Source organism: Pseudochaenichthys georgianus, chromosome 4, assembly GCF_902827115.2.
Source record: "Pseudochaenichthys georgianus chromosome 4, fPseGeo1.2, whole genome shotgun sequence".
In the NCBI taxonomy this organism is placed as follows: domain Eukaryota; kingdom Metazoa; phylum Chordata; class Actinopteri; order Perciformes; family Channichthyidae; genus Pseudochaenichthys; species Pseudochaenichthys georgianus.
In genome coordinates this window covers 41,408,086-41,427,547 of record NC_047506.1, presented here as the reverse complement: position 1 = coordinate 41,427,547, position 19,462 = coordinate 41,408,086, and the positions used below count along the sequence as shown (strand labels likewise).

The following is a 19,462-nucleotide window of genomic DNA, read 5'->3' as shown; positions in this document are numbered from 1 at the left end:
TGCTATACTGGAACATTGCACAAGTTGAAAACAAAGTGCGTTGGCTAACTTGGCTTAAAGAAGTCTTGATTCCAAAAGGAGAAAGCCTGGGACCAATCATACGGTGTTATCTGACGTGCGTGTGTCTTGTCTGTCTGGATCTTGGTTCTTTCTGGATCACTGAGGGTTGTACAGAGCGAAGGGGATCCGGACCAAAAGCTGTTGACCGCTCTTATCAGCGCCACCCACATATTTGAGCGCCATGGGGATGCTACCTGGAGCCTGTGATGCTAATCAGTCTGCACTCGGTTCAATGCCAAACTGAAAGGCAAAACAGCCTGGAAAGACGTCAAGGTTAGACAGGCCCTCTGGATAGCAATCTGTGAGTGATATGGCAGCAAGGCAGGACGCGCTGAAGAAAAACAACACGCAGCGGGGGTCAGGAGGACAGCCCAAGATAACACTCTGATAAGATGGAAGTCGGACTGAAATGAAAATCAATTGTTGCTAAACAAAAATAAAGGAGTTTAATTTATACTTGGTAATAGTGCCCACTGCATAATGTTATTCAGGGATGGATCTTTGGTTGGTTTGATGGCACAATCATTTAAAGGTGGGGTCGGTACGTTTGAGAAACCGGCTTGAGATACACTTCTTGTTATATTCCATGGAATGCTCTTAACATCCGATAGAATGAATATCTGAAGTGCTTTGACAATAAATACATAAAAAACTGTCACCTATGGAAGATCTGATTGCACAAACGTATCTCATGCCCTCATTGGTCATGTGCGCGTTCGTGTGTGTTGGGAGGAGGGGCTCTGTGAGGAAGTGGCAGATTTTTTCCGGCTGTGTATTTTCAAATTCAAAATGACCTACCCCACCTTTAAGTGTGAATATCTTGGTTTGCGATGCACAAATAATGGTTTATGATACCACTTTGATTTGAAAGGACACAACTTAATGCATTAGCTAATGGGCTATTGTTGTGTAGCTCTTGCTACTGGAAGTACCCTTTGTGATTTGAGCGCTTCCTCTTATGTCTTTGGATACTTTGGATGTTCTACCTTACCAATCTAAGGAGGTTATAAAGGATTAGCAAAAGACTATTGGCAAGAGTTGTATGGAATTGTATGGGGAGTGTGTAGCACGGGCAAGGAAGAACCCATGACAATGTGGAAGGTATCTGAATCACACTATGTTTCACTTTCTTTAACAGTGCGAGATGGGGGGCATGGATTCGACGGAGGTCTGTGCTCTGCAGTGTTTTATTTACTCAATGTATTTACATGTGGAGAAATCCTAGGAGCAAAAAGTTCTACTGAGCAAAGACTGCATGCTATTTGATAACAGCGTGAGGCCACACAAAAGCACGTTTTGAAGAGAGAAAAGCTGCCTTTGTGTGTGCAGTTAGTCTCGTGTGATCGGACACTAGGCTCTTGCCAGCGGTGTGTGCCCGGTGAGCTCCTTCAGCTCGTCTCTCATACAGTCAAAGATATCTGCGAATTCCAGCTGATAAAACAATCCTCTGCTCTGCCTCACCCCGATTCAGAGCCAGTGGCTGTGTTTGATGTTTGCTTTTGGTAAACTGATGAGAGAAAGATGGCGGATTTGAGATATGGTCGGCCCCTTGTGATTATTCCCTATCACCGACTGCATCCCCAGACAGGTCTCTTGTTTGGAGTTTTTCGCTCTGCACTTTGCAGCAACTGGGGAACTCAGGTGTCTGCCCAAGTGCCATGCTCTGCGTCAGCGCACATGTGGTGGTGGTTTGTTCGCAGGGTGCAAAAGGCCACTTTAGCATGTGGCTGAGGGAACATATGGAAACATGTTCAAGCTTGATACCTACACCGTTGACCCGAAGCTGGGGGGACAGAAAATAACCCCTGGATGAGGTCATTGTTTTGGTAGAGCTTAAGTTGCAAAACACCAACACCTCCGGGTCAATAGTCACAGGACGAAAATATATTTTGCCTCAAAAGGGGTTTAAAGCTCGGATGAAGTTCGAGCAGTAAGTCTCGTCTACAGCCCACTCTGACTGTTACCCCGCTTCGAAGAATAGATCTTTTTTATCTAACACCATTTTGTGAAAATGATTCTACCAGTTTTTGAGGGAATCACAACCCCGACACAAAAAGCCCCAACCTGGCACTACAGGCTTCGCTATGACTTCGAGCACAGAACAGTAACTTTACTAGTCCCATTCCAGGACACTGGCTCTCAGCCTGGCCTGGCTTTTCTTTAGAGGTCCACGAGGGAATAAGAGAGAAACATGGGCTTCTGTTACTATGATCAAGATCACTAGAGCTGAGGAAATCAGACACATGTTAAACAATATTGGCCAGGCGTGCCAATGACAGCACTGGTCATTTTATATAAAAGAGAGCTATGAATCTATGAAAGAACAGCCCACTGTCTCCAGGAGGTTGAGTACAAGTCCAGAGAATTATGAGAAAGAGAAAAAGGAAAAAAACCTTATGGTGATACTAGAGAAAAGGTCTTGACCAAAGTGGAGGACAAACTGACCAAGTGACCACACATTAGAAGAACAGACCTAGATCGCCGTCCTTAGAGTTGCTAGTATGGCTAAACTGTGCACAAGTCAAAACGTAGCTGCCTTTGCAAGATGTATTAAGAGTGATTACTATATGAATGCGACTGATTTGAATTGATTAGGGCAATAGAGTCTTCTTTAAAACTGTAGTGTCCCATTCATTTACTATAGTCCAAGCTCTAAATCTAGATGAAGACCAACAGAAAGCTAGTTTTAGGGAGAAGATATCAAGAGTCGAGGAATCTGTAATGTCTTACTTAATCAGGGTGCTGCATGGAATTGATTGTTCAAAACGTTAACATTATTTGTTTTTTAACTGCCATTGGCGATAGGAACATAATCTCCTGCTCACTGGAAGACATTCTAATCAGTAACAGGGCAATTCAAAAACTATAATTGATGATATAGTAATCGATTCAAGTCATTCAGTTTCTGTAAGGGATAATGTCATTTATTTATTTTTTGACTTTTTTTTCTCCAGAATTTGGCTTTTCTTTTTAAATCATTTTGTGACATTCTCACTGAAGAGACTTATGAAGTTAGTACCCTATCCGATAATAATCCAATGCAGAGGCAATAATGTAATATAATAAATTATTTTATAAATATTAAATATTTATACAGTATATATTTTTATATAGTCTTATATAAAACTGGCCCTTTGAGTGCAACCATGATGCTAGAGGCCCGAGATGAAATTGAGTTTGACACCCCTGATCTATAGTGATAGAAGCACATCTGCCAATACCCTATATGACCCTAAACATCCAACAGTACCCTTTCTGCCTGTAAGCACCAACATATTACAGCCATATGCGCAGTCAAAATGAGAAGGCATACCAAATGTTTGAGATCAATTACCACAGAGCTGTAATCCTCCGCTGAGCAACACCCAGAGCCTGGGAAATCACAAATGTTTAGAAGTGAAGAGGTGTTGCAAACAGAGGAGGGGGATGGAAAGCGTGGATAAAGAGTATGAGCATGCAATAACTCTCTGGTGATATGAATGTGATAAATGCTTGATCTCGTGCCTTGATGAGATACGGGAGTTAATCACGCTGCTCATGCATGTTGCTGTTATCTGGCAGGCTCGTTTGTGGGGAAAACAAAACCATATGTCTCAGCGCCACTCGGGAGCCTTACTCTGCCATCTCTGTCTGCAAAAAAACCAATAGCGGCTACCCATGGTTTCCATCAAATATTACACTGAGGAGAGTAGTCCTCATGTGAGAGAGCGAAAGAGCTTATCCCTGTGAACGCAACACAGGCAACGCTTGGCACACAAACAATAGGCAGCACAAGCCAACAGAGCACAACTTTACAGATTTGTTCCATCCAGAGTCACTAAACCTTTGATCCAGATCAAGCCTTTCCAGCACAGATGCAACACAGCCCTCCTCCTCTTCAAAAAGAAATATTTAACACCCTGCCTGTCTCACTTCGAGGCCTAATGTCCCTTGCTAAAATAAATCTGGCATGATTTCAATGCTCATACTTCATGGCGTGTTAGACCCGTGATGGTCTGTGCCTGCGGATGATTGACACGGATTAGTGCTGAGAACATGTTTTACACCAAAAATCTGGATTCTTGCATTTTTTTAAGGGGCAGGGTCCAGAGGCCCAACAGCAACAGCGTGCCCAGCGTCTCTGTAGCTTTTTCCAGCGGCCCATCTGTGTCCGCGGAGCCCAGAGTGCCGGGACCAGGAAACAAGGACTGGCAGGCCCGAATCAGAGTCCAATTAGTCCCAGGAAACGGCCTCTCCAGCAGACAGGCAGAGCGAGGGAGGTCTGGAAGTGGGTTTCTGTTCTGAAGTGTTAAGCTCAAAAGCAGTTCCTTTTGACTCTGTTACTGTAGGATCTGACCACACAGCTTCTCCACCTGGGAGGCAGCGATCAGAGAGTGTGGGAACTGGCAAGGCCACTAACACCGAGACCTTTGTGGTCGTGGAACACGTACATGTACTTTTATGGACTGATACAAGTTCTTAGTTTAATTGACTGTTCCTCAAACCCCTCCCCAAAGTGATTGTCCAAATGTAACTAGGTGAGACAGACCTGCCAAGCCTGGTATTTGACCATATGTTGGAGCAGAGCACATGGGCTGCCGTTCAAGACTCAGCATTCAGAGAGTTTGCAGTGTGTTTTCACACAACTTGCCTTTCAGGGATGAGCCCAGAAATGTTCCAATACCTGTAAGCTTCTATCAGTGCCTCCCTGTGATTAACACCAATTATATTAATGTAGTTTATATTTTGTAATTGATTCTGACTGCAATCACAGTTAATGATAATGATAATTAGCTGCTCAATAGAAAACACCCAAGTGCCCCAAAAAATTGGTCGTCCTTTGCACTTTACGCAAAATCTACAACAGTGTGCTCTGTAGTGAACTTTCATCTGCAATTCATCATTGATCAAAGGAGTCAACACATTGTTCGTACGGTGGGACGGTGTCTGTCTCAGGTATCTGAGTCGTGTGGCATGTTAAGGAGGTGTCACTGTGAAGAGAACCTCAGACCTGGGCCTGGCTCACAGCCATGTGCAGTCAGATACCGACAGCTAGCACGGCCCAGTGCTGTCACTCAAACACAAAATACTTAACACCAAATTCAGTGGGGGCCCCGGAGCCAGTCAAAGCCATTAGCTCAGCTTTGTCTGACTGCAGGGACCTACTTCTTCACTCTGATTCCCTTCGTCATCATGAGACAGACAAGTGTCATACTGTTTGGCCAACAAAGGAAGCCAATACTCCAGGTTTGTCTCAGAAAATATATTGTTGCTTTGAGAAATAGCTAAGTATGTTCGCTACTGAAAATACAATTATTAGACACATTCCTCTATTACAGGCTGTATCTTATCACTAAAAGCAGCCCATTATATAAGAGATAAAAGAAAAAGGAAAACTTGTTTCTGTGGAAAAGCACTGGTGTCTAACATCATTAGACGCACAGCAACAGCTCTGCCTGGACTGTAAGCCGTAATGAAGGCTGTCAGCTGTTCTGTGTCTGCCACCACTGACAAGGGGAGACAGTTACTATGATGCTGACCTGCTGCTCTCTGCACAAACATCCATCTCACTGGCCCCACATTATCACAGCTTAAGGGAAATACAAGCTGGCCAGATGCATCCATCTGCGTGATATGCAACAATTTCCCTTGACATGAGAGCATTTATTCTCATTACTACAGGAAATAATCATTAGAAGGAGAACTCGGCACTCGGGCCTCACCCTTTCATGTTGTGTTTTCTATTAAGTACGTTTTTTTTTAAAAACAGATTATCTGAATTGATCAAAGTAATGCTCTCTAAACATTTGTGTTTGTATGACAGATGAATGAAAGGCTGTACCCTAGCCTTTAACTGCACCCATTTTGAAATGTACATTAAACACTCTCAATGGTTCACTTATATATCAACTGGAAGTCATATGTCAGATAAGCCTAAAAAGGTTCCATATGGTAGAAGACGCACATTAATAGGCAGCCTGCTCAAACGTCCACAGACTCTTTATATAATAAGTGTGTGCGTGTGTGTAGATGAGCCTGTGCATCATGCAAGGATTTTGCAATTTCATCTTTTTTTCTCCGTGTCACATCGGCTTTCACGGCAGAACATTATGCACATGAGAGGTAAGCAAGAAAATACTGGACCACATATGGGAATCATTTGTGTACCTGATACTGCATTCTTAGGGAATGCTGTGGTGTTAACATACAATTGAAAATGATTACTTCTGGGAAGCCGAAAATGCAGGAAAGCCTTCGGAGCATATAGAGGCAAAGAAGAAAAAAAGTTTTCCTCGCAATATAGTATGGTTAAGCCAAGGCTGAGGCTTCTGGGTCTCATGTTGCTGTGATGTTCTCATGTGATGCACAGGCTTTAAACATGGGCACTGAAGGATTCCATTTTTACATTTTTTATTAAGTTTTCCAGCGAGTCCCCCTGGTACCTTCAAAGTCTGGCTCTCCAGGGGACGGAGCACCAACTACTGTACACTGAGATATCCCTCCACCAAAACATCTTCTCTTCCTCCCACATACAGTATGTACTCTGGGGCGAGACAGTCACTTTGAAAAGTTCTTACAAATAAAAAATTCATGGACAGTCAAACACCATTTCACTATTTATGCAATAGCTACTGTACATATGAAGGGTTTCTCTTGTTTGGTCTATCTCTGTTTGTTTTCCTTTTGGTACAGAGTCCTATTATTATTTTAGTTTTCAACTGTTGGTAGTAGTGTGCGGGGGGGGGGATTTGAGCTAATTATCGTAGTGATATTGCGTAAAATCGCCTTGAAATCCTCCTCAACGCGGCTCTCTTGGATCCTTTCATCTGCAACCAACATATTGTTCGGTCTGGTTTGTTTTGTTGCCATTTTCTTCATTTTTTCTAGGACAATGCATTTAAAAACTTGCAGTTATTATAACCGGTAGCCTGGTTATTTAAAAATGGCAGGCTGGTACAGGATGTCAAGTTTCATGCTATAGACGCTTCTCTCTAAAGATTCAGTTGTCTGCATTCTTTAAGCTTCACTTTTTACCTTTATCTCAAAAAGTGTCACATACTATTTGGAAACTTTTACTGATGGAAAACTTAAATACAGCTAGTTGAGTTGAGTCGAGTCGTGTCGTAACATGCAGAGGAAATGTGTCAATAGTCTTGGGTCATAACGATGATTGAGTGTCCTGTTGATGTTGCACATCTGGATCGGTTTTAGCCTCCCAGTGTATTATTAACAAATAAATTAGCAATAGAATTCCAGATTTCAGCAAATTACACAGGGTGAGCGATCAGCTCCTTACTCAGCAAATGTTAGTGGTTTAGTGTTTGCTACCACACATTCCCCGTTGTTAGGGGTTTTTGTGGGATACGGATACGCCCTGTCTGATTTGGACAGCTGCCAAGCTATCAACTGGACTGTTAACAGGGGGAGGGAGGGAGGCGTGGGGGACATGGCCCTGTGGTTATTGAGTGTGAAAATAGCTGACAAAGCACATCACAACTTTTCTGATAAATATATTTTCAAAACCAGGATGTGAGTAAGGCAGGAGTTTGGCAGTATACAAACTAATTTCACAATAACCTACTTGATCATTTGATAAGACACAAATATATTAATATTAGCCAAACTTGCACTTCTTAAACCCCAGTGCTCTGAGAAGACTGCACAGCTGTAGCTAAATACGTGTGCACTAAATGTGTGCACAGAGATTGATGCCTCGCCACAATGACTGCACCTGCATGCCTCAAAGACTCCTTTTGGCGGGTGGAAGGGCCTCTCTGCAAATTTACATCACTTAAATGATTTTCCTCAGCGAGGAAGGCTACTGAAATGGGAGGACGGTTTAGCCTGTGAGGAAATGAAAACACCGTTTTTAGGAAGCAGGATTTAAAGACTTTTAGTGATGCTGGACTCACATGAAAGGTACGTTTAATGCCCAGGGCCAGGTTCTCTGTCTTGATCTTCCATATCAGCGGTTGTGGGGAATTGAGCACGAAGACCAGTGGCTTCTGGTGGCGCAGCAGAGACTGGATGGGCTTCAGATGCAGCTCGACCTGGACAGGCAGAATAAAGGGATACGAGTGAAATAAAGAAACAACACGCTGGTGAACAAGTATCATATACTGAGGAAGAGCTGGGCATTAGCAGGGAACATGCATCACTTGATCCTCCTTCACACAGCAACACTATGCAGAGCTTTGGTTTTCTCATGCTCACTGAGATGTAACCAGAATGATGAGGCAACACAGTTACTATCCTGGTGTAATCACACTGCTGTAATGTTGGAGATTGTTCTTCTCTATCAGGCTTTGTGGTTGTTTATGTACTCAGTTTGCTGATAAGCTCCACAAGACTCCGTGCTGTGTTCTCCCTAAAAGGCGCTTGCTAAGCTCTCATGTAGCCTCAGCGGGATCTGAACTTTCACACAGAGGACTCTTTGTTACCAGAGGGGAAAGAAAGTGGCGGGTCTCTGTTACCATCTCTGCAGCATGCAACTATGCCTTTGATTCTCAGATGCTATTCAAATAGATGTTCACAGTCTGGTAGTGACATTGGGAAAACAAACTTGATGTTTTGTTGCCTAGACCGGTGTTGTTGTTTTGTTTCCAATGTTGGATTGGACAATTTGGTAATAGTGAATTCAGGTGGGTCATGGCCTGAGCATGCACTAAACTCAAAATCATCTCCAGGCAAGGATCTGTCTTTGTATTGCCCATTCAGACACTTCTAAAAGTAATACTTAATTGTTGCATTATGCCAGAGTTGTTATTAATCCTCTATTGTTCTCGCTAGCTTTGATAAGAAGTGATACTCGAGAGGTCTGTCTTACTCTCTTTTTTAAACTTCCTTCACTCTGTATTCCCACACTGATCATATTAGCCCCATCCTGCTTGTCAGCAATAAATGCCTTTAAATCACTAATTCAACCCACAAGGTTCATCTAACAGGATAAAACCACCCCTACAGGAATATAATCAGTCACAGCTACATCGCTTTTCTCAACAAATACAGCATTTGGCCTTCAATTGAAACTAAAAATGGAACCGACAATGTCTAATTACGAAGACGATAATTGTTCAAATGTGTTGACAGTTTCACATTAGTGGTCTCTGAACCATGAAAAACCTTAAAAAACATTCATACGGATCATTTGTTTAAATGTGGTCGTGCCGTATCAAGATTAAGATCTACATTGTTAATGCAAACCATTAACATTTCTCAGCTTCAAACTTCTCTGCTACAATGCAGTTCTGCTAAACGTGTACATTCTATTCCAGTCACTTCAAAACAAGTATATATGAGCAAAAAAGACACTGTGCTCTTGGACTGAATTGTACGAGGGTAAACTATTTAAGGTCACGTTATGTAATGTTCTGAAATGGACATTTGAATCAGTCTAATTGTTCATTTTGCTTTATCACAAATGAACGATATCCTAGCAAGCGTTGGGAAGTGATACAATTATTTGGCAACTTTACATTCTGAAGTTGATCAAAGATATTTCTGAGTGTTGCCAATAGGCGCTTTCACACCGCAGTACTTTTCCCACAAAGGTTCATCAGAACTTAGTTCATGAGATCCCTTTAGTTCTCATCAACAAAGTACAGATCGCGTTCACACCGGAATAAGTCCCTGAGGGAGGATTAGGCAAATGAAGCCGCTGACGTCACTTCTTCTTCTTCTGCTTTGGGTTTACTGGCAGGCCGCAAACAACTTCACGGCGTATACTGCCGCCCCAAGTCCCCGGAGTTGGGCCTTCCGAGTAAATCGCCAGAACCTCCTCATCTCCACCGCTCCCATGTTTTCTTTTGTTTTGCTATAAGTTAGTCTCTCTGCGTTTGTGTCCTGGGCTAATGCTAATGCTAATAATGCTAATGCGAGGATAATAAAAATGGCGGCTTCACAAAACGTTTGGGAGTTTTACGGAGCGTGGTTTGCAATCCGCCAATCAGAAATGGGAACCTTTTTCTCCCACGAAAGTACCTGGGTTGCGGTCGGATAATCCAAGGTTGCGTTCCAATAGTCCATTTAGTTTAGGAACCTTCCTAACCAAGTGAAATTACCCGGAAGTCCCTCAGTGGCAGCCATGATAAGTGCCGTTCCAATTCTCCAAATGAAAGGAAAGGAGGTTTCAAACTTCCTTTATAACCTCCTTTAGCTTAGGAACCACTGGACCTCCCTTGCCGATAGGAGAGGAGAAAATGCTGCCCCACAATGCATTGCAGCCGCAGCATTTGCCGTCACTCAACAGTCGGCCGTTCACGGAAACAACCGATTATGACCGAGAAATTATATCATGAGAGTTACGGTGCTTATTAAGCATTTTAAAACGTATGTGGTAAGTTGCCAAAGTGCTTTGTTTTGAACGTTCATCAGTATTATAATCAAAAAGAGAAATATGAACGTTAGTTTTTACTGAAATGATCAAATAAAGTCAACATTTCACAGTCTTTACTGAGCTGTGTGGTTTGTTAAACTTTTAAAAGATGTTTGAATGGTGATATACACAGTGATAGATGTTAAGGACTAACGTTTATAATAAATACATTTGTATTGATTTTAAGATATTTTCATACAATCATACGTATTGGGATCATTTGTATTAATGTGGACCGGAGGGAGAGGGTGACGAGCAGAAGTTTCACTTTCCTTTTTTATTTCAATTCCAACTTTGGTCATGAAGAATATGGTTTCTCTGTTGTCCACGTTCATAAAGCAAAGCAGCAGCATCAGAGCACGGTGCAGAGTCTCTAGATGAGTTTACAGTAGTCCCTCGTTCTTATTAAACATCCATGTTGTAGTCCGCTGTATAGAAAACTGTAGTTTCCATGGTTACCCCACAGCAGCAGACGCACACAATGACGTCCGCTGGCGCATCATAAACACGTCGGATAGTGAAAGTGCATTCGGATTCTCTAAAGTACCGCAGTCTCATCTCCGAAGTCCTTTTGAATTCTCCTATCCACTATCCCTTAACCCCGTGACCTTTCACTCAGAGGTCAAGGAATAGGAGATAGGGTTAGAACTTAGGAGCTGATCTTTGGATTATCGGAACGCAACCCAAAAATCAGCTCCTAAGTTCTAACCCTATCGTCTACTCCTTGACCTCTGAGTGAAACGTCACGGGGTTAAGGGATAGTGGATAGGAGAATTCAAAAGGACTTAGGAGAAGAGACTGCGGTACTTTAGAGAATCTGAATGCACTTCACTATCTGACGTGTTTATGATGCGCCAGCGGACGTCCTGAATGTGCGTCTGCTGCTGTGGGGAAACCATGGAAACTACAGTTTTTCTATACAGCGGACTACAACATGGATGTTTAATAGAACGAGGGACTCATCTGGAGACTCTGCACCGTGCTCTGATGCTGCTGCTTGCTTTATGAACGTGGACAACAGAGAAACATATTCTTCATGACCAAAGTTGGAATTGAAATAAAAAAGGAAAGTGAAACTTATGCTCGTCCCCCTCTCCCTCCGGTCCACATTAATACCAATGATCCCAATACGTATGATTGTATGAAAAGATCTTAAAATCAATACAAATGTATTTATTACAGTGATAGATGTTAGTCCTTAACACCTATCACTATCTATCATTCAAACATCTTTTAAAAGTTGAACAAACCCCACACAGCTCAGTAAAGACTGTGAAATGTTGACTTTATTTGATCATTTCAGTAAAAACTAACGTTCATATTTCTCTTTTTGATTATAATACTGATGAACGTTCAAAACAAAGCACTTTGGCAACTTACCACATACGTTTTAAAATGCTTAATACGCACCGTAACTTTCATGATATCATTTCTCCGTCATAATCGGTTGTTTCCATGAACGGCCGGACTGTTGAGTGACGGCAAATGCTGCGGCTGCAAGGCATTGTGGGGCAGCATTTTCTCCTCTCCTTTCGGTGAGGGAGGTCCAGTGGTTCCTAAGCTAAAGGAGGTTATAAAGGAAGTTTGAAACCTCCTTTCCTATCATGTAGACTAGAGAATTCGAACGGCACTTATCATGGCTGCCACTGAGGGACTTCCGGGTCATTTCACTTGGTTAGGAAGGTTCCTAAGCTAAATGGACTATTGGAACGCAGCCCTGCTCTCTAGCAGGGACGGAAAAGGGGGTAAAAAGGTTCTCATGAACTAATTTTAGTTCCGGATTTTTTGTGTGAACGGGAACGCAACATTTCGGAACTATATCGGAACTAAAGTGGGAAAAGTACTGCGGTGTGAAAGCGCCTAATGCATTATTACCTAGTGACTTATCTTTCTGTTCTTTGCATGCCTAGAGTATTTACACCACTGACAGTGGAGAAAGAAACCCCACTCTGTATCTTTATGATACTTAAACGTTTAAAAAGATCAACTGAAGACTGACTGAAGACTGATCACTGAACTGGCTCCTTAAGTAGATACAAATGAACTGATTTCATAACGAGCTAGCTCATTAGTGTAAATGACTGACAGCTGGTACTGTAGATAATCCTCCAGTTGACTTTCACAAGCACATCATAACGTCCTTTTTAAGCTTCTAGCCCGAACTGCTTTCAGGATGAGGTTGTGTTTGTGAAGCCACAGTTGGCTCGAGCAGCTACAGTGCATAGTAGGGCTGCCCCAAATTAGTCGACTAATCGTTAGTCGGCGAAAAAAGCCTTAGTCAGCTCTTTTTTCATTAGTCTATTAGTCGAAGGACACAAAAAAGAAAAAGAAAACTCCATCTGTGCGCTGCATCAGCTTGAAAACCCGTCTAGTATTATTTGAGTTCATCGGATATATTTGTTTAGGCAGATAAGTTTGTGATTATTCTTTAAACAAACCCATCTTTAATCTACCAATCTGTTATTGTCACAGCAGGGTTGCCAAGCAACATGCAGCATCCCCCCTGAGGCACTGGCTGGGCGATTGGTGATTATATATAACATATAAAAATGTTGGACAGAACCAGGTGATCTTGATTTATTCTTTATGCTAAATTAAGAAAATCGGTTGCTGGTGAATAAATCATCTCAATCTCTAACATAACGTAAATAAGCATACTTTCTAAAACAATCCAGAAAAATACATATCTACTATTACAGGACAACTGAAGATCATGTGATATGATCAAAATATCCAGAGCAGCTACTAATAGAATAGTAAGTGAACTGCTGTTTCCAAGGCCTACAGTATATTGAACTGTGCACCTCCACAAGCCGGCAGTATCTCATTCAGTTCCACACCATGAATACAGCCCTGCCGAGTATAATCACCATTCCATTTTCTTGTCAGTAGGAAACATATGAAAAATATTGCTCTGTATCTTTGTCTAACAAGATGCTCGACTCCTGTCCTCCCTAACAGATATCTATTTCATCCCGTCAATTGTGATTGTCTTCTGGCTGATGCTCTGCGTTCAAAGCCTTGTCGCTGTGATGCTGCATGAAGCCATTTAACAAGAGGCACCGGCAGCAGAGACAGCAGAGTGAACATGCAGCATCAAAGCCTAATTACCATCCTCCACAGATGTAAGCCCCGGAGGACAGCAACACAAACGACTGTTTAGTGACGTGGTCCATGAAAGTGCTGCACAAATCATTCAAACATCCCTTCGAGAGAAGAAAATGGAACAAATGAGTGAACAGTTATCTATGAGGCAAACTGTACGGTGATCCAAACAAACAGATCAGAGATTCGTTTTTTCTTTTCCATTTTCTTTTTGCATATTTGCTTCCCCTGAAGTCCAGGCTCTGGAAAAAGCGTGTGCATCGCTCCCCTGAGAATATCAACAACCAAGATATAGTCATACCTGTCTTGGCCTTGAGAGATGGAAGAGAAGAGAGAAGCAGAAGGAGGAATTCTAAACCCAGACAGAATCACTTCCAGAAGACTTGAGTCACCTGAAAACACACGCATACACCGAGCTCAGACGGGAGGAAGGGCCAAGAGGCAATGATGGTGAAAACAGGAGAAAGCTGTGATAATTATCTGCACTTTTTCTCGGTTCAGCAAATAAACAGAGATACGTTCTGACCAGATCCGGGTTGCACAATGTGAGCGATGATCAGGACTCCACAGCCAGAGCTGGAAGAAGTACTCAGATCTTGTACTTAATTAAAGTAGAAATACCAAAGTGTAGGAATACTCTGTTACAAGTCAAAGTCCTGTATTCAAAATGTTACTAAAGTAAAAGTAGAAAATATTGGCATTAAAATATACTAAAAGCACCAAAAGTAAAAGTACTCATTCTGCAGATTGGTCAATTTCAGAATAATATATATGATGTGTTTTGATTATAATTATTGATGTGTTTATCAAGCTGGTAAAGGTTTAACTAGTTTGAATGATGTATTGCTCGGCAGCATGTGAATTAACTCCAGGTGAAACTAAAACTATTATATAAGCGTTGATCATATTGTTTATCATTCATCTGTATCTGCAAATTAACTGAAGGTACTTCATACGGTACATTGTGTGGAGTACAAGTACATGATTAACCTCTGAATTGTAGTGGAGTATAAGCACAAAGTAGCATTAGAGAAGTAATGTTGAGATAGCTGTAGTTTACTTGATTATGTCCATGCTATTGTGTACTTCTACTAGGTAAATCGTGTACCCCACTACATTTATGTTATACATTTAGTTACTTTACAGATGTGCTTGAAGGATGTGAAATATAACCAAGTGTTGAATCAGACTTTAGTTCCACCTGGAGTAAATCCACCAGCTACCCTGCAGTCTACAAAGTACTTCAGACTAGCTGCACCTTCACCAGCTCTGAGAACACTTTCATGATCAATCATTATAAAACATATCATATATATTATTCTGAAATGGACCAATCTGCACAACGACTACTTGTACTTTCGGTACTTTGAGTATATTTCGATGCCAATACTTTTGTACTTTTACTTGAGTAACAAAGCAGGACTTTTACTTGTAACAGAGTATTCCTACACTCTGGTACTTCTACTTTTACTCAAGTACAATATCTAAGTACTCCCACCTCTGAAATACCTCAAAATTGTACTTAAGAAAAGTGCTTGAGTAAATGTACCTCGTTACTTTACACTACTGTCGACAGCAGCTGGTGTGCATCTCTGCCCACAAGCTTTTAATGTGTCATAAGAGTGGTGTGCATAGCAACAGCGCCTGTCACACAGCCAGGGTGTGAGGGAAGAGGAGCAGAGCACCAGGCAGAGTGCCTCTAATGGTGTTGGCGAGGATCAGGTGGTGCTGAGTGTTCCCTCTGGATGCTTCCTTCATGGGACCCTGCGGGGAGGGTCTTCCGGGAACAAGAGGCCACGCCTGATTGATTATCAGGAGGCTGGCACGGGGATTTGGGGCTCCAGTGTCCATTACAGTTATGGGGCGCATTTGCCAGCAGCCACGGATGGAGGTTTGTCTAGACCTATCACGTTACTGAAATCTCACTCCACGCAAGGGACGACAGCTGTAGCAGGATATGCAAGGCCTGTTACGGAGCATACCATCAGTGGTGGTAGCATGTGGAAACAATGGGAATGTTAAAAAGAAACAAAACAGCTACAACTTTCAAGCCCTAAATCAGCGTCAACGACAAACGCGCCATCAAGAATGCTTATTGTACTTATTGTACGGCGAAGCCACACGGTTGGATTTAGAACGTTCTGATGTCTTTGACACAGTCATTGTAATGATCTGTTTGTCCTGTCTCCAGCATGTGGTTGCCATTTCATGACCTTTCTAGTCAAGTAAATCACGCTGAGATTCAAGTGTGCTTCATAAACACTGCGCATCAACATTGCAATGTGATACTTTCAAAGACAAAGTGTGCGGCCAACAGCGTGACCCTGCAGTCAGAGTGCAGCGTCAGTGCGGCTCCTTGCAGTTCCCTTTATTGACGGAGCTGATGATCCCTGTTGATTCGGAGAAAACCCACAACATCCTTTAATTAGCCAGAAAGTAGGACTAATCTAGTAGCACTCTCCCTCCCAGGAAATAATAAAAGAAAGCCAAAGTATTCCATGGCATGAAACAGAGCGGACAATATCTGAATAACAATGAATGGCTCTTTTTAAAGGAGAAAGTATGGTTTTAAATTGATTACAACAAAAATCTAAACGAGATAAACGTCCGCATGCTATACTGGAACATTGCACAAGTTGAAAACAAAGTGCGTTGGCTAACTTGGCTTAAAGAAGTCTTGATTCCAAAAGGAGAAAGCCTGGGACCAATCATACGGTGTTATCTGACGTGCGTGTGTCTTGTCTGTCTGGATCTTGGTTCTTTCTGGATCACTGAGGGTGTACAGAGCGAAGGGGATCCGGACCAAAAGCTGTTGACCGCTCTTATCAGCGCCACCCACATATTTGAGCGCCATGGGGATGCTACCTGGAGCCTGTGATGCTAATCAGTCTGCACTCGGTTCAATGCCAAACTGAAAGGCAAAACAGCCTGGAAAGACGTCAAGGTTAGACAGGCCCTCTGGATAGCAATCTGTGAGTGATATGGCAGCAAGGCAGGACGCGCTGAAGAAAACAACACGCAGCGGGGTCAGGAGGACAGCCCAAGATAACACTCTGATAAGATGGAAGTCGGACTGAAATGAAAATCAATTGTTGCTAAACAAAAATAAAGGAGTTTAATTTATACTTGGTAATAGTGCCCACTGCATAATGTTATTCAGGGATGGATCTTTGGTTGGTTTGATGGCACAATCATTTAAAGGTGGGGTCGGTACGTTTGAGAAACCGGCTTGAGATACACTTCTTGTTATATTCCATGGAATGCTCTTAACATCCCGATAGAATGAATATCTGAAGTGCTTTGACAATAAATACATAAAAAACTGTCACCTATGGAAGATCTGATTGCACAAACGTATCTCATGCCCTCATTGGTCATGTGCGCGTTCGTGTGTGTTGGAGGAGGGGCTCTGTGAGGAAGTGGCAGATTTTTTCCGGCTGTGTATTTTCAAATTCAAAATGACCTACCCCACCTTTAAGTGTGAATATCTTGGTTGCGATGCACAAATAATGGTTTATGATACCACTTTGATTTGAAAGGACACAACTTAATGCATTAGCTAATGGGCTATTGTTGTTAGCTCTTGCTACTGGAAGTACCCTTTGTGATTTGAGCGCTTCCTCTTATGTCTTTGGATACTTTGGATGTTCTACCTTTACCAATCTAAGGAGGTTATAAGGATTAGCAAAAGACTATTGGCAAGAGTTGTATGGAATTGTATGGGGAGTGTGTAGCACGGGCAAGGAAGAACCCATGACAATGTGGAAGGTATCTGAATCACACTATGTTTCACTTTCTTTAACAGTGCGAGATGGGGGGCATGGATTCGACGGAGGTCTGTGCTCTGCAGTGTTTTATTTACTCAATGTATTTACATGTGGAGAAATCCTAGGAGCAAAAAGTTCTACTGAGCAAAGACTGCATGCTATTTGATAACAGCGTGAGGCCACACAAAAGCACGTTTTGAAGAGAGAAAAGCTGCCTTTGTGTGTGCAGTTAGTCTCGTGTGATCGGACACTAGGCTCTTGCCAGCGGTGTGTGCCCGGTGAGCTCCTTCAGCTCGTCTCTCATACAGTCAAAGATATCTGCGAATTCCAGCTGATAAAACAATCCTCTGCTCTGCCTCACCCCGATTCAGAGCCAGTGGCTGTGTTTGATGTTTGCTTTTGGTAAACTGATGAGAGAAAGATGGCGGATTTGAGATATGGTCGGCCCCTTGTGATTATTCCCTATCACCGACTGCATCCCCAGACAGGTCTCTTGTTTGGAGTTTTTCGCTCTGCACTTTGCAGCAACTGGGGAACTCAGGTGTCTGCCCAAGTGCCATGCTCTGCGTCAGCGCACATGTGGTGGTGGTTTGTTCGCAGGGTGCAAAAGGCCACTTTAGCATGTGGCTGAGGGAACATATGGAAACATGTTCAAGCTTGATACCTACACCGTTGACCCGAAGCTGGGGGGACAGAAAATAACCCCTGGATGAGGTCATTGTTTTGGTAGAGCTTAAGTTGCAAAACACCAACACCTCCGGGTCAATAGTCACAGGACGAAAATATATTTTGCCTCAAAAGGGGTTTAAAGCTCGGATGAAGTTCGAGCAGTAAGTCTCGTCTACAGCCCACTCTGACTGTTACCCCGCTTCGAAGAATAGATCTGTTTTTATCTAACACCATTTTGTGAAAATGATTCTACCAGTTTTTGAGGGAATCACAACCCCGACACAAAAAGCCCCAACCTGGCACTACAGGCTTCGCTATGACTTCGAGCACAGAACAGTAACTTTACTAGTCCCATTCCAGGACACTGGCTCTCAGCCTGGCCTGGCTTTTCTTTAGAGGTCCACGAGGGAATAAGAGAGAAACATGGGCTTCTGTTACTATGATCAAGATCACTAGAGCTGAGGAAATCAGACACATGTTAAACAATATTGGCCAGGCGTGCCAATGACAGCACTGGTCATTTTATATAAAAGAGAGCTATGAATCTATGAAAGAACAGCCCACTGTCTCCAGGAGGTTGAGTACAAGTCCAGAGAATTATGAGAAAGAGAAAAAGGAAAAAAAACCTTATGGTGATACTAGAGAAAAGGTCTTGACCAAAGTGGAGGACAAACTGACCAAGTGACCACACATTAGAAGAACAGACCTAGATCGCCGTCCTTAGAGTTGCTAGTATGGCTAAACTGTGCACAAGTCAAAACGTAGCTGCCTTTGCAAGATGTATTAAGAGTGATTACTATATGAATGCGACTGATTTGAATTGATTAGGGCAATAGAGTCTTCTTTAAAACTGTAGTGTCCCATTCATTTACTATAGTCCAAGCTCTAAATCTAGATGAAGACCAACAGAAAGCTAGTTTTAGGGAGAAGATATCAAGAGTCGAGGAATCTGTAATGTCTTACTTAATCAGGGTGCTGCATGGAATTGATTGTTCAAAACGTTAACATTATTTGTTTTTTAACTGCCATTGGCGATAGGAACATAATCTCCTGCTCACTGGAAGACATTCTAATCAGTAACAGGGCAATTCAAAAACTATAATTGATGATATAGTAATCGATTCAAGTCATTCAGTTTCTGTAAGGGATGCTTGCGAAAGTAGGGTGAACCAATTTCCAAATGTAACATATTGTGTTTAGGTTACAATGTATTGTAAATCAGTATCGCCTGTATTCCATGCGGTTCTTAAGATCACACGTATTAGCAATGCATCAGGAACAGGCGACATTGGACCTATCTGTGACTTTAGTTGAGATGGCTCGACTGCTTCACTCTCTCATCAGCAGAATTGAGCACATGGCTTGGACATCACTCGAATACTATCAAAATATTATGGTGGGTATTTCTAGCTTAAGGGTTCTTAAATGAATGATTAGCATATTTTCTCCTTCTGTTGTGTTATTCTACGCTGAGTTCAAGCCCGAAGCATATCCCAGACGAAGCACT

General features: G+C 42.4%; 1 protein-coding gene across 1 annotated transcript in view; it reads right to left on the bottom strand.

Annotated features, from left to right (window-relative positions):
- Positions 1-19,462, bottom strand: part of tgfbr3 (transforming growth factor, beta receptor III) — a 109,612-nt gene that overhangs the window by 57,264 nt on the left and 32,886 nt on the right. Inside the window, exon 4 of the mRNA XM_071203038.1 lies at positions 7,953-8,090. Within this exon, the coding sequence (XP_071059139.1) occupies positions 7,953-8,090 (138 nt within the window). The remainder of the gene's footprint in view (positions 1-7,952; positions 8,091-19,462) is intronic.